At 41.9% G+C, this 21,726-nt stretch overlaps 1 protein-coding gene across 1 annotated transcript in view; it reads right to left on the minus strand.

The window, feature by feature from the left end:
- Positions 1–21,726, minus strand: part of LOC311622037 (phospholipid-transporting ATPase ABCA3-like) — a 107,089-nt gene that overhangs the window by 11,098 nt on the left and 74,265 nt on the right. Inside the window, exon 9 of the mRNA XM_084882737.1 lies at positions 12,882–13,055. Within this exon, the coding sequence (XP_084738863.1) occupies positions 12,882–13,055 (174 nt within the window). The remainder of the gene's footprint in view (positions 1–12,881; positions 13,056–21,726) is intronic.

Raw genomic sequence — 21,726 nt, forward strand, 5'->3', positions numbered from 1 at the left:
AAAAGAAATTCGGCAAGATCTGCTGTTGAAACTTCCTTCGAAGTAAGCAGGATGTGGGGGGAGGGAAACACATGGTAATCCAATATGGAAGCCCACTCTCTCAATAGGCTAATTTAAAGTTTCCTTTTTTGCCATGAAAAAGTCTTAAAAATTTAGAAATGTGTCTGGAATTTCTGTGCACATGGGGAGAGAAGTTAGCTGTAAGACAAAATGTGCACATGGTCTGATTTCGGACAATTAGATTGTCTTAAGCTGGAATCTCTCTGCAAAAGCTATAGAAAATGAAAAACCCAGAACTTACTTTTTTTCTTTCCTAAGCAAAATGGCAAAAAAGTCTTCTCTGAAGAAATTCAAGCTAATTCCAGCAATAGGATTTGCATTTCCACAATAAAGAGTATTTTTCAAAATACTAATGAACCTTGTTAAAAAGTTAACTTTTAAGGCCTTCAAGAAAACCAGTAAATTCTCTGTTATAGAATTTATCCAAAGTAAATGCTTTAAAATAATAATAATTGGCTCTAGAATCTCAAATAAATTGTTGAATATAGATAAATAATGTATTAATTATTTAAAAAAATCTAAATAGCCCAGGTGAGGGCTGGCTATGCCCTTGTTAATGGAGGAAGGGTAGACGCCCTTCCCCCAGCAGACAGGTAATCTAATTTCCTGCCAGGAACAATCTTTGAAAAATGTGGTAATTTCAACCTTCAAAAAGTCATTAGAGAACGACAGTTTTACTGCGTTATCGATCATATCCGATCTCATTCAGGTCTCCCTGGTCCATTAGCTATAGGCAATGACGTTATTGATCACCTCCTTGCTGTAATGCAAGAGGCTACCCTGGTTTCTCTTGCCCAGTCCTCCCATGCTTTGTATCATCAAAAGGCTGCTGCCTTACACAAACAATTCCATATTTCTTGGGAGCAAGCTCGTCAAATTGTTAAGCAGTGCTCTCAGTGTACAATCATTGGGGGTTAGTCCTAGGGCTGTTAAACCTAATCAAATTTGGCAAATGGATGTCACCCACATCCTGGAGTTTGGTAAGCATAGATGGGTACATGTTAATGTAGATACCTGCACCAGCTTTATCTTTGAAACTCCCCAAACGGGAGAGAGTGCCAAGCATGTAATTAATCATTGCCTAGCTGCCTTTGCGGTGCTAGGTCCTCCCTTAGAGCTAAAGACAGACAATGGACCCACATACACTAGTTCTATTTTTCAGCATTTTTGTCAGCAATATCAAACTTGTCATAAAACTGTATCAATTACAACCATCAAGGTGAAGCAATAGTGAGTCAATCGTAATCTTAAATTGAAATTACTAACACAGAAAGGGGGAGACGGGTGTTATGTGTCACCTCAAAACAAGCTCAGTCGTGTTCTTTAAACTTTAAATTTTTTGAATTGTGATACAATTTTTTGAATTGTATAGCAGCCAAAAGGCATTGGGCCTCCTGTACAATAGCATCCCGGGGATTAGTCCCATGGAAGGATACACAAACTGGACAATGGTTTGGACCAGATGCAGTAATGATGTGGGGAATAGGTTGTGTTTGTAACTTTTTTTTTAAAATCAATCTTTATTGTTCATATTATTACAAAGGTTCCTCATTTCTTCCCCCCTCCACCAGGTTCCCACCCCACCCTCCGCCCCCTTCCCATACCCCATTGTCCTCAACCATAGGTGCACAGTTTATGTTCAGTCTCTTCCTCCCTCCCTTTCCCTATAGTAAATCCCTTTTCAGATAGTAAATCAGTTACTTAGCATTTTCTCATATCAATAATACCTCCACATCCCCAATGATATATTTCACACAAAAGACATTTCCAAATAGGTCAACCAGCCTCACAGATCAATACCCCAGCCCTATACTAACACAACACATCCAGATCTAAGCCTTCATCACTTGATTCAGCAGACTCTCAAGTTCCCACAAAAGTTTCCAGCCATGTCTGAGAGGCAGCCGTGGGGCAGGGGCAGGCGATGAGCGAGCTGTTCCGGGCCTGGCTGCTCAGGGCCTGGCCTCTGTTGCTCTGGTTCGTTCCACAACCAGCTGCTCCGGGTCTGGTCACTGCCGCTCCTGACCTAGTTGCTCTGGACTTGGCTGCTGCTGCTCTGGGCCTGGCCGCACCCGACCCGGTTGCTCCGGGCCCGGCCGCTTCGGGCCTGGCCGCTCCGGGCCTGGCCGCTCCCAGCCTGGCAGCTGCTGCTCTGGGCCTGGCTGCTCCCAGCCTGGCAGCTGCTGCTCCGGGCCTGGCCACTCCCAGCCTGGGAGCCACTGCTCCGGGCCTGGTCACTCCCAGCCTGGCAGCTGCTGCTCCGGGCCTGGCCTCACCCAACCCGGCTGTTCCGGGCCTGGCCACTCCCAGCCTGGCAGCCGCTGCTCCGGGCCTGGCTGCTCCCAGACTGGCAACCACTGCTTCAGGCCTGTCCGCACCAGACCCGGCTGCTTCAAGCCTGGCCGCTCCCAGCCCGACAGCCGCTGCTCCGGGCCTGGCCGCACAAGACCCGGCTGCTCCGAGCCTGGCCGCTCTCAGCCTGGCAGCTGCTGCTCTGGGCCTGGCCACTCCCAGCCTGGCAGCCGTTGCTCCGGGCCTGGCCGCTCCCAGCCTGGCAGCCGCTGCTCCGGGCCTGGCTGCTCCCAGACTGGCAACCACTGCTTCAGGCCTGTCTGCACCAGACCCGGCTGCTTCAAGCCTGGCCGCTCCCAGCCCGACAGCCGCTGCTCCGGGCCTGGCCGCACCAGACCCGGCTGCTCCGAGCCTGGCCGCTCTCAGCCTGGCAGCTGCTGCTCTGGGCCTGGCCGCTCCCAGCCTGGCAGCCGTTGCTCCGGGCCTGGCTGCTTCCAGCCTGGCAGCTGCTGCTCCGGGCCTGGCCGCACCAGAACCGGCTGCTCCGGGCCTGGTCGCTCCCAGTCTGGCAGCTGCTGCTCCGGGCCTGGCCGCACCCGACCCGACTGTTCCGGGCCTGGCTGCTCCCAGCCTGGCAGCCGCTGCTTTGGGCCTGGCCGCACCAGACCCAGCTGCTCTGGGCCTGGCCGCTCCCAGCCTGGCAGCCGCTGCTCCGGGTCTGGCCGCTCCCAGCCTGGCAGCTGCTGCTCCAGGCCTGGCCGCACCCAACCCGGCTGCTCTGGGCCCGGCTGCCCCGGGCCCGGTTGCTACGAGTCTGGCCGCTCCCAGCCTGGATGCTCCGGGCTTGGCTACTGCTGTTCTGGGCCTGGCTGCTCCCAACCTGGCTGCTCTGGGCCTGGCTTCTCTGGGCCCGGCCACTCTGGGTCTGGGTGTTCCTGGACTGGCCACCCTGGGCTTGGCCACCTCCGCCTCAGGCCTGGCTGCCACTGCCCCAGGTCTGGCTGCACCAGTGCTGGCTGTTGTTGCTCTGGTTCTGGCTGCTGCTGCTCTGGGGCCTGGCTGTTGCTGCTCCGGGCCCGGTTGCCACTGCCTTGTGCCTGGACACTCTAGGCCTGGCCGCCGCTGTTCCAACATTCTGTCCTTTTTTTTTTTTTAAACGCATATATGTTGCAATGTTGGCTGGTGAGTTGAGTTCTGACTTAGTCTTTGATTTTTCAAGATCTTCTTTGTATTCTTTCTTAAGTAATTTTACTATGTTTTGCTCTCACTTGATTTCTTCACATTGAGAACCTCTTTGGTTTCTTCCTCCTTGTCCTGGGAGCTCAGCAGGTTGGCCTGTGGCACCCCTTTGTTCTCCGCGGGCTCCCGCGCTGCTCCAGCCTGTTGCTGGGGTCGGCGCCGCCCAGGAAGCAGCCCAAGGCCTTGGCTCCATTGCCCGCGCTCAGAGGTAGAAGGCTCAGGGGCACCCCCCCCCGGGGGGCCCCGTCGCCCTGCTCCCTGCCGGTGCCCGGTTGGCCGGTGTCCAGCAGAGGCTCCTGCTCCCTGTCGCATTCCTCCAGTCTGGAGCTTTTTTTTCTCTTTCCCACTAGGGGAGTCTAGGATCAGAGTCAACAGACTGTCCTCTGTGCGCAGTGCCCGCGACTCTGGGGGCTCCGCTTTTCGCCACTCCCCTGGGATTCCGCCTCACAGCCCCGTCTCCCCCTGCTCAAGCCTGGGTCCCCAGGGTCTGGTCCAGGACTGGGGTTCAGAGCAGTCGAAACTGCGACCCAACACAGCCGGGGCTCCCGTTTCCTTCCCTCCAGGACAATTCCGTATCAGAGTCAACATTCCTTCCCTTGCAAGCAATGTGCGAGACTCCGGGGGCTCGGCCTTTCGTCCCTCTCCCAGGACTCCACCTCACAGCCCCGTCTCCCTCTACTTGAGCCTGGGTCCCCAGGGATTGGCCTAGAACTGGGGTTCAGAGCAGTCCGGACTGAGGCTCAGCGCCGCCGGAGGCCCTGTTCCTTACGGCTAGGGTAATCCAGCATCAGAGTCAACATTCAGTCCTCTGCTTGCAATGTGCGCGTGACTCCGGGGGCCCTGATTTTCACTGCTCGCCTGGGATTCCGCCTCACGGCCCCGTCTCCCCCTGCCAGATCCTGGGTCCCCAGGGTCTGGCCCATAACTTGGAGCTCAGCGCTGCCGGTTCGGGGATTCAGCCCAGGCTTGGGGTTTTATTTCCTTCCTGCTAGGGAACGCCGCGCAGCACCCAGCCCTCTTCTCCTCTCCGGCTGTGACCTCTCTGCGCGCGTGTGTGCGAGCGCGCAGCATGTCTCCGTACCTTAGGCTTTTTTTCAGCTCCTCTGATTTTCCTTCTGGTTTTCTCTTTCCTTCTTGTTGTAGAATTTTCAGTCAGTAGACTACCTGTAGCTCTGGGCGATGTCCACTCTACATTTTAGTTGTATTCCATTGAAATTGTTGTGTGCTGTGGTTAGGTGTCTACCCGAGCAGCCATCTTGGATTCTCTCTGTTTGTAACTTTTTATTTGTTTGTTTTCTTATAGTTTAGTGTCTTTATTTTTATTTTTATTTATTAAATTTTTACCTATGTTCATATCTTACCATTACCCCCCCACCCCCACAATCCCATACATGCCCTCCGTCCCTAGAGTTTTGTGTCCATTGGTTGTACTTATATGCATGCATGCAAGTCCTTCGGTTGATCTCTTATCTCCCCCAGATCTCCCTACCCTCCCCACTGTAATTTGACAGTCTGCTTGTTGCTTTACTGTCTCTGTATCTATCTTCTGGTTCATCAGTTTATAATGTTCTTTATTATTCAAAAATGAGTAAGGTCATGTGGTGTTTCTCTTTCATTGACTGGCTTATTTCACTCAGCATGATGTTCTCCAATTCCATCCAGGTTGCTGCAAATGATGAGAATTCCTTCTTTTTTGTGGAAGCATAATATTCCATTGTGTAGAGGTACCATAGTTTTTTGATCCAATCATCTGCTGACAGGCACCTAGACTGTTCCCAAATCCTAGATATTGTAGATTGTGTTCCTTTCAACATAGGGGAGCATATGTCCTTTCTGATTGGTGTTTCTAGTTTCTTGGGATATATTCCTAGGAGTGAGATTACTCGGTCAAATGGGAGTTCCATTTTCAGTTTTTTGAGGAAACTCCACACTGTTCTCCACAGTGGTTGCACCAGTCTGCATTCCCACCAGCAGTGCACAAGGGTTCCTTTTTTCTGCTCAACCTCGACAACACTTGTCGTTTGTTGATTTGTTGATGTTGGCCATTCTGACAGGTGTGAGATGGTACCGCATTGTTGTTTTGATTTGCATCTCTTAGATAATTAGTGACTTTGAGCATGTTTTCATGTGCCTCTTGGCCTTCCTTCTGTTTTCTTTTGAAAATATTCTGTTTAGGTCCATTGCCCATTTTTTAATTGGATCATTCATCTTCCTTTTATTTACTTGTATAAGGTGTACGTAGATGTTGGAGATTAAACCTTTATCAGTGATATCATTTGCAAATATGTTCTCCCACACAGTGGGCTTTCTTGTTGTTTTGTTGATGGTTTCTTTTGCTGTAAAAAAGCTTTTTATTTTGATGTAATCCCATTTGTTTATTTTCTTTTTAGCATCCACTGCCCTAAGGGCAGTATCAGTGAAGAAGTTCTTTTGGAATATGTCTGAGATTTTGCTGCATGTGGATGCCTCTAGTATTTTTATGGTTTCCCGTCTTATGTTTAAGTCCTGTATCCATTTTGAGTTTATTTTTGTGTATGGTGTAAGTTTGTCCTTCCATGTTTTTTCTGTACAATATCATGTCATCTGCAAATAAAAAAAAATGAGTTTTGGAAGGTTGCATTTTTCTAGGAGTATGTCCATTTCCTCCAGATTGTTCAGTTTGTTGGAATAGAATTGTTTATAGTGTTTTGTAACAATCCTTTGTGTTTCGGCAAGGTCTGTTGTTATTTTACCTCTTTCGTTTCTGAAACATCTAGTTTCTTTCTTTCTTTCTTTTCTTTTTTTTTTTTTTTTTTTTTTTTGCATGTATCTGTCCAATTTTCCCAAGACCATTTATTGAAGAGACTGTCTTGACTCCGCTGTATGTTCATACCTCCTTTGTCAAATATTAATTGAGCATAGTGATTTGGGTTGATATGTGGGTTCTCAATTCTACTCCATTGATCTATATGTCAGTTCTTGTGCCAGTACCAGGCTGTTTTGAGAACAGTGGCTTTTTAATACAGCTTGAAATCTGGTATTGAGATCCCTTCGACTTTATTCTTCTTTCTCCAGATTGTTGTGGCTATTTGGGATCTTTTATTGTTCCAAACAAACTTTTGGAGAGTTCTTTATAGGTCAGTGAAATATGCCATTGGTATTTTAATGGGGAGTGCTTTGAAACTATAGATTGCTTTGAGAAGTATGGACATTTTGATGATGTTGATTCTACCAATCCTTGAACTCGGTATGTTCTTCCATCTGTTTACATCTTCCTCTATTTCTTTTTTTCAGTGTTGTGTAGTTTTCCTTATATAGGTCCTTTACTTCCTTAGTTAAGTTTATTCCTAGGTAACTTAATTTTTTTGGTGCAATGGTAAATGGGATTGCATTTTTAGTCTCTGTTTCTGTAAGTTCACTCTTGGTGTATACAAAGGCCAAAGATTTCTTGGCATTAATTTTGTATCCTGCTACATTGCCAAATTCATTTATTAAGTCAATTAGTTTTTTTATGGAGTCTTTTGGTTTTTTATGTACAATATCATGTCATTTGCAAATAAGGATAACTTTACTTCTTCTTTTCCAATTTGGATGCCTTTTATTTCCTCTTCTTGTCTAATTGCAAAGGCTAGTACTTCCAATACTATGTCAAACAGGAGTGGCGATAGTGGGCATCCCCTTCTTGTTCCTGTTCTTAGAGTGAATGGTTTTAGTTTTTGCCCATTGAGTATGATGTTGGCTGTGGGATTATCATATATAGCTTTTATTATATTGAAGTATGCTCCTTGTACACTCACCTTGTTGTGAGTTTTTATCATGAACGGGTGTTGGATTTTATCAAATGCTTTTTCTGCATCAATTGATATGACTATATGATTTTTATCTTTCAATTTGTTTATGTGATGTATCACATTTATTGATTTGCGGATATTGTACCATCCTTGCATTCCCCGAATAAATCCTACTTGGTCATGGTGTATGATCTTTCTGATGTTCTGCTGGAGCCGATTTGCTAGAATTTTGTTGAGGATTTTGGCATCTAAATTCATGAGGGATATTGGCCTGTAATTCTCTTTCATTGAGTTGTCTTTATCTGGTTTTGGTATTAGGCTGATGCTGGCTTCATAGAAGGAGTTTGGAAGTGTTCCTTCCTCTTGAATCTTTTGGAATAGTCTGAGGAGGATAGGTTTTAGTTCTTCCTTGAATGTTTGGTAAAACTCTCCTGTGAAGCCATCTGGCCCGGGCTTTTGTTTGCTGGAAGCTTTTTGATGACTGTTTCAATTTCTTCCCAAGTCACTGGTGTATTGAGATTTTTAGATTCTTCCTGATTGAGTTTTGGAAGATTGCATTTTTCTAGGAGTATGTCCATTTCCTCCAGGTTGTTCAGTTTGTTGGAATAGAATTGTTCATAGTATTTTGTAATAATCCTTGGTGTTTCGGCGGGGTCTGTTGTTATTTCACCTCTTTTGTTTCTGATTTTGTTTATTTGAGTCCTTTCTCTTTGTTTCTTGGTTAACCTGGCTAGAGGTCCATCTATCTTGTTTATCCTTTCGAAGAACCAGCTCTTGGTTTTGTTGATCTTATGTATTGTTTCTTTGGTCTCTATGTAGTTTATCTTGGCTCTGATTTTTATTATTTCCTTCCTTCTGCTTACACTGGGCTTTTCTTGTTGCTCTTTTTCTAACTCTTTCAATTGTAAAGTTAGATATTTTGTTACCATTTTTTCCTGTTTTTTTTGTTTGTTTGTTTGTTTGTTTGTTTTTTGTTTTGTTTTGTTTTTTGCAATAGGCTTGTAGAGACATGAACATCCCCCTCAAAACTGCTTTTGCTGTGTCCCATAGATTTTGGATTGTTGTGTTTTCCTTGTCATTTCTTGCCAGGATGTTTTTTATTTCTTCCTTGATTTCTCTTGTAACCCAGTCCTTGTTTAATGGCATGCTGTTTAATCTCCATGTGTTTGATTTCTTTGGATTATTTTTATTGTAGTCAAATTCCAGTTTTATGCCACTATGATCTGAGAAGTTGCTTGATATGATTTCTATCTTCTTGAATTTGAAGAGACTTTGCCTATGTCCCAACATGTGGTCTATCTTTGAAAATGACCCATCTGTGGCTTTGGGTGAAATGTTGTGAAGATATCAATTAATTCCATCTGGTCTAGTGAGACATTTAGGATTTTTATTTCTTTGCTGATTTTTTGTTTAGATGATTTTTTGTCCAAAGATGACAGTGGGGTATTAAAATCTCCTACTATGATTGTATTGCTATTAATCTCTCCCTTAATGTCATCCAGCAGTTGGTTGTTTTTTGTTTGTTTTTTTATGTATTTGGGTGCTCTTGTATTGGGTGCATATATGTTTACCATGGTTATTTCTTCTTGTTGGATTGCTCTCTTTAGTATTATGAAGTGGCCTTCATTATCTCTTGTTATGTCCTTCACTTTGAGATCTAATTTGTCAGATATAAGTATTGCTACCCCAGCTTTTTTTTTTTTTTTTTCATATCCATTCTCCTGGAAAACCTTATTCAATCCCTTCGCCCTCAGTCTGTGTGCATCTTTTTTTCTGAAGTGGGTTTCTTATAGACAACAGATATATGGGTCTTGTTTTTTATCCAATCTGTTACCCTATGTCTTTTGATTGGAGCATTTAATCCATTTACATTTATAGTTATTATAGAGGGGTACTTATTTGATGCCATTTTTATTCTATATCCCTGTGTTCCTTCTTTGTTCCTATTTCTTTATTTTTACTGTAGACCCTTTAGCACCGTGATTCCCAAAGTGGTCTATATCGACCCCCAGGGGTCTATGACAACCTGCAAGGGGTCTATGTCAGCGAAAAAAAAATTTGGGGGTCCATGAAATGAAAATGGGGGTCCACGATAGTGGATCTCAACATACACTGATAGTACCTATTTACTTACATCATATTATCTTATAATATAAAAACATATAAATTATTTATAAAAGTACCTATGAAGTAAAAAATTTATTATATATGTTTATAAAATTGTGTAAGTTGTAGGATAAAAACCTGCACATAATGATATACCAGTATCATCTTGTTACAAGCATACGCGCAGTAAACATTCTTGCCAATTTTTTTCTCAAAGCTTCGCAAACTTGCACCGACTTGTTCAATTCGTCACTCTATAAATATGAATGTGAGAAAAATACGTTCATTCGTTTCCTGAATCTTGAATAGGAAAGTGCTGAGAAAATATTTAAAAAATATATAAACTGGTAGTTTATCATACAAATTATAGTGAATCAGTGTTATTTTGTTTGAGAATGCCGGAGAAAAGTAGGTACATTATTTTTTATTAAATTTTAACACTAAACTTCACTACAGTTAGAAATTTACAAAAAAATCAATATCAGGTAAGTAGGGGGTCTACCCAAAACCGAAAAACATGGCAAGGGGTCTACGGCACAAACAAGTTTGGGAACCTCTGCTTTAGCATTTCTTGCATTGCTGGTTTGGTGGAGATAAATTCCTTTAGTCTTTTTTTGTCTGTGAAGCTCCTGATTTCCCCTTCAATTTTGATTGATAGCCTTGCTGGGTATAGTATTCTTGGATTCAGACCCTTCCTTTGCATGACTTTGTATATTTCATGCCATTCCCTTCTGGCCTGGTGAGTTTCTGTTGAGAAATCAGTTGCTAGTCTGATGGGGGTTCCTTTATGTGTAACTTTCTGTCTCTCTGGCTGCTTTTAAGATTCTTACTTCGTCATTGGCGTTTGCCAATTTAATTATAATGTGCCTTGGTGTCGGTCTTTTGGGATTCATTTTGCTTGGGACTCAGTGAGCATCTTGGATTGTGTGGGGTTTTTCTTCTCTATCTCAGGAAAGTTTTCTGTCATTATTTCTTGAAATGTGTTTTCCATGTCTTCCTAAGTTTCCTTTCCTTCTTGAACCCCTATTATTCTAATATTGTTTTGTTTTGTATTGTCCCAAAGTTCTCTTGAGCTCTCCTCCTGCTTTTTAAATTTTTTTCCAGAAGCTTTTCTAATTGGGTCTTTTTTTTTTTCATATATTGTCTTCTAGCTCACTGATGAGGTACTCTGCTTCTTCTAGTCTACTCTTGATGCTTTTTATTGAGTTCTTAACAGTAGCACTGTCATTTTATATTTCTTCTTGGTTCTTCTTCATTTCCTCTTGGTTCTTACTCATATTGTCAAATTTGTCTTCCATTCTTTTTAGCCATCTTATGATCATTACTCTGAATTCTTGCTCTGGTAGGTTTCTTGCCTCTAACTCCTTTACTTCCTTTTCTGGTGATGCCTGCTTTTCTTTCATATGCTGGCTGTTTCTATGTCTCCCCATGGTTTCTCTTTTCAGGAGGTCTGGTTATATAGTTCTCTCTCTCCCTACTTCCTTCCTCAGTGTATCCCCTGTGTTTGTTGCCTTTGTTTCTTCACCTGTGTACTCGAATGCCTTGGCCATAAACTCATCCCCTTCACCAATATCTCGTCTAAGGACTGTTCCTGGTGGTCTCCTGCTGCAAAACCTAAAAGCTATTTCTTTGGTTGTCTTATGCCTTTCTGGTCAAATCAACTGCTTGCATACTGAGAGGCACACGGGGAGAGGCACGTAGCTGGCGCTCAATGAAATCCTTGGGTTTCCCTGTTGCCTTCAGAGAGGAGCGCTGGATCAGGGGCTACTGCCGGACACAGTCAGTAACTCCAAGAGGGAGCAACTCCAAGAGGTCTGCACCCCTAAGGGAGCCTGTAGCCAGCTGGTGGCAGCGGAGCTAAGTTGTTCATGCGCTCACCTCTGTGTTTGTATCTTTCCAGAAGGAGCAGTACAACCACTTTGGGTGCCAGAGAGTTACGTGCATCACCACAATGGACCCTGAGATGCTCCTTGTCCCATCATTCAAAAGACTGAAAGTTGCCCCGATGACAGCAAAGCGGAAAAGGAAGATGATGAAGGTTGTGCAAGAGACTGAGGTGCCAACATAGGTTCAGCTGAAGAAGTTAACAACTGAGGCCCAGCAGATGGCAGAAAAGCAAGAAGTGGAAGCTACTCCCTCAACCATGTTTCTGCCCATCCTAGCAATGGTTAGCTGCCAGTCTTCTTCAAACTCTTGCGCAGCCAAGTCTGAGGAATCTTGAGTAAATTAGCAAAAGAAACTTTCATTTAGTAGAAAAATGTTACTGTAGTTTGATTTCTCTATTATTGTTGTGTTGCATTGGCATTGTTTTATTAATAGCCATGTATGGGTTTTGCATTTGCATTGTTTTGTTATTGGGTTTTGCACTGGCATTGTTTTATTAATGTTTTAATAGTCAGAAGTTTGTTCTTGCTGTTTAAATTTTACTTCCATTATTATTAGCTTAAAATTAAAAGAAATTGGTGAGATGTAGGAAATGGTTATAGGGTTAAGCCTCAGACTGACCTGCTGGCAAAGTCGCAAACAAGTACCAGCTTAGAGGGCACAGTCCTCTAAGCATAAAGCTTGATCTTGTGACTGCTCGCTAGATCTTTCCTGAGTAGCTAATGGACTGTGGTGCCAAACAAGTGAAACTTACAAGAACACTGTAAATTACCTTGTTTGCCCCTGACTATAAATAAAGCATCAGCTTTGCAGTTTGGATCTGTTCTGTGGCCTCAGCCAGGCACAGAAGATCCAGCTAGACCCAACTTATTCTCTTGTATATCTTTATTCTTCATCCTTCACTGGCCCTCCCTCAGGCTCACTGAACCCTTAGCTGTTGCTGGCATGGCACATTGACGTATGTAATTTTGGAAAAATGCTGTCACTGCACAGTAGTGATGAATGAGGAGGTAGAACAGGCTAGAGGGGATTTTGTATAGTTTTGCATTGATGGAAAAGGGAATAAGGAAGTTATTAAAAGGCAGACCCATGTTTTTATTCCTACCCCTAAAAAGAAGGTGGCAACTCCAAAAGGAGTATGGAGAGATCCTAAAAGATCTGCAGCCTGGCCAGTGTGGCTCAGTGGTTGAGCATTGATTTATGTTTCAGGAAGTCACAGTTTGATTCCCAGTTAGGAAACATGCCCTGATTGGGGCTAAATCTGCAGTAGGCAGTGTGGGAGGAAACCTGTCAATGATATTCTGTCATAATTGATGTTTCTATCACTCTCTTCCTGTCCCTTCCTCTCTCTGAAATCAATAAAGACATTAAACATTTTTTAAAGACCTGAGTAAATTTATGGAGAGAATGTGCAAACTCATGCACTATAAGTACTGGTACAAAGTAGTGTGAATTTTTTTTTAGGACAAAAATATTAAAACCGTGAGTATCCTATGAGAACATGGCAAAATTTACAAGGTTAACACTCACTGTCTATTTCTGCCTGTACAAGGTAATTGTTTCCAATTGCCATTGCAGTGTTTGAGAAGAGGAAAAAAGCCAGCTTCTGGAAGAGTGTCATCTCTGCAAAACTTGAAGAGATCCAAATAGCTGGAATGTAGCTGAGACAGAAAATTAAGCCTCCAACGGATGAAGCCAAGTATACTGCCAATAGGAGAGAAATAACAAGATCAAGTTAAACAACTGAAAAGCTGAAATACAAATGCTTTGGTTTTATTATGAGTGCCCTAAAAGAAGCACATTGAAGATAGACATGGGTCTACTTGGCTCACCACTACTTCTGCCACTACTTCCTCAGCACATTATAAAATATTTGACACTTATTAAATGCTTAATTTTTTGAATGAATAAAAGATAAAAGTTAAACCACTACTTTTTCTTGAATTTATCATTAGATATGCATTAACTATCACTATTGCAGCTTTTAATGGGAATTTCCATGTTTAATATCACTCAACATAAAATACTATAAATATCATTGGCATAATCAGAAAATACCTAGGTCAGTGGTCGCTAACCTTTTGGACCTCCCTGACCACTAAATTAATAATTTTAGATCTTGAAGACCACTAATATGATTTTTTTTTTTAAAAATACATTGTAAAATAATGATCAGTGAACTTCCATTTTATTAATATGAAATGCACCTATTTGATATAACATTATAAGTAATTATAATAAAATCTTCAAAGATTGTTTAATTGTAACAAATTTGTTAAAGTAAGTTTAATTTTTACAAAATAATTGAAGCTTATTTAAGTATTACAACATTTTAGAGTGTGACATTTGCTTTTGTTTCCTTGAAATAAGTTTATGGATATTTGGCTCGAAAGACATTACTGCAAGACAGAGAGCCATATTTATTTCAATCTGAGACTGGTTCTGAGTTTTAATTTCTGTGATGAAAATTTTTTTTTGCACAAATATGTTGTTGAAAATTTAATAAAAATTTTCATTGCTTTTTCACTCAGCAATGGGTATTCACTTTTAATCGAGATACAAAAATGGGGTCTTGATAAGGATGGCTGGAATTTAGCTGTCAAACCATCACTGGATGATAGATCGGTGAGGCTTTCTTTTTCATTTATGCTGAAATTTTTATTTTCAATGTTTGCCACAAATGGATCTATTACCCATGTATTGCCACTTCTGGGATCTTCTTTCTTTGGGTAATAACTATTAAAATATTCTGTGAGTGATTGTAAGTGCCGTTGAACAATGGTTGCCACCTGCTGGTTGACATCCTTCTCTCTCATATATTCCTCAAAGTTGAAAACATTTGCAGATCTTCAGTCAATTGCGTTTGCCACAGTAATATTTTATTTTGAAAAGCATCCATTTTACCTCATAGTGTGAACATATCCTTCAGTTGTCCTTCCAAAGATATATTTAATACATTTAATAGCGGGGGTGGGGGTGGGGGGGGAACATCTGCCTGGTATGCAAGCTAGGCTACTCAAAGAGTTCTTATAATTTCAGATTATTTTGCTGCTGGAAAAATATTTTTACTTTCAGCAGGGCAAACAGTTGGGCCCCTTGACAGCCATTTCACCTCCTCATAAAGAGCAAGGTGAATATACTGAAAACCCATTTCTTTACAAAGAGCCTCAAATATTCAAGAATCGAGCACTTTGTGTCAAATTGCATCTATAATTTTAATAGCATCTGATAATACTTCATATAGTTCTGGGGACGTTTTTGCCGCAAATTGCTCACAATGTATAATACAGTGTGTAGACAAAATGGCTGGGGGACCAACATTTTTCACCTTTGAAATAATTACTGAAAGATGTCCAGTTTATGGCACCATCTGTACATATATCAGAAAAAGAATTAGAATAAGAGTCAAGCCGGGACCGGTTTGGCTCAGTGGTAGAGCATCGGTCTGCGGACTGAAAGGTCCCAGGTTTGATTCTGGTCAAGGGCATGTACCTTGGTTGCGGGCACATCCCCGGTAGGGGGTGTGCAAGAGGCAGCTGATCGATGATTCTCTCTCATCGATGTTTCTAACTCTCTATCCCTCTCTCTTCCTCTCTGTGAAAAATCAATAAAAAATATATTTAAAAAAAAAGAGTCAAACATTTCATAAACCAGATGGATAAAAAAATCAACTTAAGAATCAAAAAGAAATAAAAAATGATATAGTTGCAATTAAAAAATACCATGGAGCCGAAACCGGTTTGGCTCAGTGCATAGAGCATCAGCCCGTGGACTGAAAGGTCCCAGGTTTGATTCCGGTCAAGGGCATGTTCCTTGGTTGCAGGCACATCCCCAGTGGGGGGTGTGCAGGAGTCAGCTGATGGATGTTTCTCTCTCATCGATGTTTCTAACTCTCAATCCCTCTCTCTTCCTCTCTGTAAAAAATCAATAAAATATATATTTTTTTAAATATCATAGAAAGTTTCAACAGTAGACTAGGAGAAGCAGAAGACTGAAATAGTGAATTAAAAGATGGGGAAGCAAAACACACCCAAACTGAACTGAAATTGGAGGGGGGGAAATTAAAAGATAAGAGGAGAGCCTAAGGGAGCTTTGGGACAACATGAAATGATCCAACATATGAATAATAGAGGTGTCAGAATGACAGGAAGAGGAATATTGATTAGAAAACCTGTTTAAAGAAATTTCAGAAAACTTCCCTGATGTGGGGAAGAAAAGAATGACACAACTACAGAGAGTCCCAAACAAGATGAACCCAAAAGACCCAAACCAAGACACATCGTAATTACAGTGGCAAACATTCAGGACAAAGAGAGAATCTTAAAGGCTGCAAGACAGAGATGGAACATAATATACAAGAGATCTCCCAGTAGATTATCAAATGATTTCTCAACAGAAATACATCAGTCCAGAAAGGAATGGGATGAAATTCCCAAAGTGATGCAAAGGAAGGAACTGAATTTAAGAATACTCTGTCCAGCAAGGCTATCATTCAAAATTGAAGGGGGAGAGAAAAAAATCAATATGACAGCATAGTGTAGACACCCAAATACAGCCTACCACAACAAATTTGAATTTAGAACTGGAAAACAGGGGAGACATTGCCCTGAAGCACAGGACGGCTAGCTAAGAGAAGGCTCTGCAATCTGGGAAGGAGAGAGAAGGCATGCTGAACCTCAGGAACTGTGACGGTAAGGAGAACTGTGCGCGTGAAAAAGCACTGGATTACCCCCCCCCCCCCCCCCGGTATGGAGAGGGCGGGCCGGTCTGAGATTGCTGCTGGCCGACTCCGGGTGTGCAAAGAGGGCGGGCTGGGCTGAGTTTGCTACTGGCTTACTCCTGGCACGTGGATGGAGAGGGTGAATAGCTAATGCGCGACTGGCTTTCTTGTGCGAGAGGAAATCAGAATCACCCTATTGCTCTGATAGATGGTCCCAGTAAGGGAGAAGCCAGACTGTGAGACAGCATTCAGAAATCTCTTGGAGGTGTGTGAAGCCAGAAGCCATTACTTCAGAACTTGGGGAGGAGCTGACCGGAAAACAAAGCTTATCTGCACCAACCAGAGACTCCGCCCCATCCAAGCTGAGCATAGAAGCTCTCCCAGAGGCTGGCTTTCTCTAAGCAGGGACTGGCTGGATCCAAAGCTTGTCTGTGCCTTTACGAAAGAGGTGCACGTGCCTGCAACCAATCTTGTGAGACTCACTGGGTACAGGACTTTTCTAAGGCGAGACTGACAGAGAACCAAAAATTGTCTGCGCCACCCTGAGACTCTGCCTCATCCAAGTGGAGTACAGAAGCCCTCCTAGCTGAGACACTGCTGATCCTGACAGCCAATTGGCTTGGAGATCAACGCTTCCCAGTAATACCAACAATAAGCAAGGCTTAACAACAAGACTCCACACACAGCCCACAAAGGGCTACTACAGCAAGACTGTCCACCGGAGGTAACTGGGAAGGCTGTGCTACTGGGCTCTACCAGAACACCTAGCACACAAAGCTATTCCATTAAATCAGGAAAACAACTAAAATGTGGAAAAGAGGCAGGACACAAAGGAAGGAGATGGAAGAAAAGAAAAGAAAAGAATGGACATTGAGTTAAAAACTACAGTTATGCCAAAACTGGTTTGGCTCAGTGGTAGAGCATTGGTCTGCGGACTGAAAGGTCCCAGGTTCGATTCCGGTCAGGGGCATATATATTGGTTGCGGGCACATCCCCTGGTCGATGTTTCTCTATCATTGACATTTCTAGCTCTCTAGCTCTCTCCCTTCCTCTCTGTAAAAAATCAATAAAATATATATATTTTTTAAAAACTACAGTTATAAGGCTTTTCAAGAATATCCTAAAAAAGGCCGATAAAATAAATGAGACCTATGAGGATATGAAAAGGGATCAACTAGAAATAAAAAGGGATCAACTAGAAATAAAGAGAACATTGTCTGAAATAAAAAATATTATACATAGTCCTAAAAACAGACAGGAAGATTGCAAGAATCAAGACAAAGTTTTAGAACACAAAGAGCCAGAGGACACTCCTCTGCAGAAGCAAGAAGATAAGAGAATCCAGAAAGTTGAAGATAGTGTAAGAAACCTCTGGAACAATTTCAAGTGAACCAAAATCAGAATTATGGGGATCCCAGAAGAAGAGAGAGCAAGATACCAAAAGAATACTGGAAGAAATAGTGACAGAAAACTTCCCCCACCTGGGGAAAGAAATAGACTTACAAGTCCAGGAAGCCTGCAGAACCCCAAACAAAAGGAATCCAAAGAAGATCACACCAAGATACATCATAATTAAAATCCCAAGAGCAAAAGACAAAGAGAGAATATTAAAAGCAGCAAGAGAAAAGCAGGTAGTTACCTATAAAGGAGCGCCCATATGATTGTCAGCTGATTTCTCAACAGAAACTATGCAGGCCAGACAGAAATGGCAAGAAATATTCAAGGTGATGAATAGCAAGAACCTACAGCCAAAAATACTCTACCCAGCAAAGCTATCACTCAGAATCAAAGGCCAGATAAAGAGCTTCACAAATAATAAAAAAACTAAAGGAGTTCATCACCGCCAAACCAGAATTTATGAATTGCTGAAGGGGGTTATTTAGGAAGAGGAAGAAGATAAAGATAAAACTTATGAACAACAAATACATAACTATCAACAAATGAAACTAAAAACCAAGGGAATTAAAACATCTGATGAACAATATTAACTGGTGAATATAATAGAATCAGAGGAAGGGGAGTGGACTGACGATTCTTGGGGAAAAGGAGAGTGGGGGTGCAGGGTGCGGGAAGAGATTGAACAAAACTGTGCACCTATGGATGAGGACAATGGGGGATGGGGAAAGGACAGAGAGTAGGGTGGGAACCTGGTGGAGGGGAGCAATTGAGGGGAGGGGGAGATGAACACATTTGTAATAATCTGAACAATAAAGATTTATTTTAAAAAGAACAATAAACAATGTGAACCCAAAATTGAAGGGGAAATAAGGAGCTTCACAGACAAAGAAAATAAAATTTAAAAATGCTAAGGGAGTTTATCGCTACCAAGACAGTAATGCAAGAAATGCTAAAGGAACTGGTGTAAAAAGAAGAAATAAAAAGGAAATAAGGAATACAGGAATGAAAATAAAAATGGCTACAAATAAGTACCTATCAATAATAACTTTAAACATAAATGGACTAAATGCCCTAATCAAAAGACATGGAGTGGCTGAACAGATAACAAAACATGATCCAAATATATGCTGTCTACAAGAGACCCACCTCAGAACAAGGGACTCACACAGACTGAAAGTGAAGGGATGGTAAAAATCTTTTAGGCAAATAGAAATGAAAAACAAAACAAAACAAAACTGGGGTAGCAATTCTTATATCTGACAAAAAAGACCTCCAAGTGAAGGTCATAACAAGAGATAAGGAAAGCCACTTCATAATACCAAAGGGGTTGATACAACAAAAGGATATAACCCTGGTAAACATATATGCACACAATGCAGGAGCACCCAAATACATTTAAAAAAAAAAAAAACCTGGAAGATATCAAGGGAGAGATCGATAATAATACTATCATAGTAGGAGACTTTAGAACCCCACTGACATCACTGAATAAATCCTCTAGAGTCTAGACAAAAAAGAAAACAACAAAACAGGAGGAGAATCCAAGATGGCTGCTAGGGTAGGCACCTAGCCGCAGCCGCATGCAACAATTTCAATAAAATACAACTAAAGTATAAAATGGACATTACCCAGAACTACAGGAAAGTCGACTGACTGGAAATTCTACAACGAGAAGCAAGGAGAAAACCAGAAGGAAGCGCGGAGGAGCTGTAAAAGCCTAAGGTACGGAGACACGCGGCGCGCGCGGAGAGGACAGAGCCGGAGAGGAGGGAGGCTGAGTGCCTGGCTGGCATTCCCTAGCAGGAAGGAGATAAACACTCCGACTGTGCTGGGCTCCCAACTGCTCTGAACCCCCGTTCTAGGCCAGACCCCAGGGACTCAGGCTCAGCCATAGGGAGCTGGGCTGTAAGGCGGAACCCGGGGAAGCAGCGAAAGGAGGTCCCAGAGGCGCGCACACTGCGCGCAGAGAAGGGACGGCCGGCTGTGCCGTAGGACTGCCTCGGCGGGAAGGAGACAGGGGCTCCAGACTGCTCTGAACGCCACCTCCAACTCCACTTCCAACTGAACTGAACCCCAATACCGGGCTCATTGGGGGAGAGCATAGACAGTTTGGCAGCAGGCGAAAATCGAGGGCTCCTTTCTCTCAGAGGCCCTTGCAACAAGTACTGAAGGACCCTGAGTCTCAGGAGTCGCATAGGGCGGGGCTGACGGAAGCCAAGGCTGTAGGCTCCACCCTGAAACCCTGCCCCATCAGAAAAGCTGCCTGCGAAAATGCCTAAACCAAATAGATCACAAACGAAAAAAATGGAGGACAAAAAGCGACTGGATATAGAGTTCAAAACCATACTTATAAGGTTTTTCAAGAGTTTCCTAGAAAAGGCCGATAAAATAAATGAGACCTATGAGGATATGAAAAGGGATCAACAAGAAATAAAGAATACATTGTCTGAAATAAAAAATATTATACAGAGTCCTAAAAACAGAATAGAAGATCGCAAGAATCAAGTCAAAAATTTGGAACATAAAGAGCCAGAAGACACTTCTCTGCAGAAGCTAGAAGGCAAGAGAATCCAGAAAATTTAAGATAATGTAAGAAACCTCTGGGACAACTTCAAACGATCCAACATCAGAATCATGGGGGTCCCAGAAGATGAGAGAGAGCAAGATATCGAAAACATACTGAAAGAAATAGTGACAGAAAACTTCCCCCACCTGGGGAAAGAATTGGACTTACAAGTCCAGGAAGCACACAGAACTCCAAATAAGAGGAATCCAAAGAGGACCACACCAAGACAAATCATAATTAAGATTCCAAGAGCAAAGGACAAAGAGAGAATATTAAAAGCAGCAAGAGCTAAGCAGGTGGTTACCTATAAAGGAGCACCTATACGATTGTCAGCTGATTTCTCAACAGAAACCATGCAGGCCAGATGGGAATGGCAAGAAATATTCAAGGTGATGAATAGCAAGAACCTACAGCCAAAAATACTCTACCCAGCAAAGCTATCACTCAGAATCGAAGGTCAGATAAAGAGCTTCACTAAGAAAAAAAAGCTAAAGGAGTTCATCACCACCAAACCAGAATTATATGAATTGCTGAAGGGGGTTCTTTCAGAAGAGAAAGTAAATAAAGATAAAAATTATGAACAACAAATACGTAACTATCAACAAGTGAATCTAAAAACCAAGGAAACTAAAAAAAAAAAATCTGAGGAACAATATTAACTGTTGAATATAATAGAATCAGAGGTATGGAAGGGGAGTGAACTGATGATTCTTGGGGAAAAGGGGAGAGGGAGATGTGGGAAGAGACTGAACATAAATTGTGCACCTATGGATGAGGACAATGGGGAGTGGGGAAAGGGCAGAGGGTGGGGTGGGAAGGGGGGTGGAAAGGAACACTTGTAATAATATGAACAATAAAAATTTATTTTAAAAAAATCAATAAAGTATTATTTTAAAAATGTTTGAAAAAAAAAGAAAACAACAAAACAAAACAAAACAAAACAAAACAAAACAAAACAGGAATCCTAAATAACCTACTATTGAATAGATCAAATGGACTTAATTGATATCTTCAGAACATTTCAGCCAAAGCCACAGAATATATCTTCTTCTCAAGTGCACATGGGACATTTTCAAAGATAGACTACATATTGGGTAACAGGAAAAGTCTCTCCAAATTCAAGAAGATTGAAATCATATCAAGTACCTTCTCAGACCACAATTGCATAATATTAGAAATAAACTACAAAGAAAAAATTCAAAAACTTGCAAGCTGAATAGAATGCTATTAAACAATGATTGGGTACCAAAGAGATCAAAGAAGAAATTAAAAAAACATCCTGGAAATGAATGACAATGAAAACACAACAATCCACAAATATATTGGACACAGTCAAAGCAGTCCTGAGAGGGAAGTTTATAGCTTTACAAGCCTACTTCAAAAACAAACAAACAAACAAAAACAAAAAAACAAACACACACACAATAAAACAAAACAAAACAAGAAAAAATGGTAATAAATCACCTAACTCTAAAACTTAAAAATTTAGAAAGAAAGCAACAAGAAAAGCCCTTTATGAGCATAAGGAAGAGGATAGTAAAGATCAGAGCAGAAATAAATAGTAAAGAAACTATATATATATATATATATATATATATATATATATATATATATATATATATATATAAATATGTATACACACACACACACAAAGGATCAATGAAACCAAGAGTTGGTTCTTTGAAAGGATA

The sequence above is a fragment of the Pipistrellus hanaki genome, assembly GCF_964339955.1.
Source record: "Pipistrellus hanaki genome assembly, chromosome: 4".
Taxonomy (NCBI): Eukaryota; Metazoa; Chordata; class Mammalia; order Chiroptera; family Vespertilionidae; genus Pipistrellus; species Pipistrellus hanaki.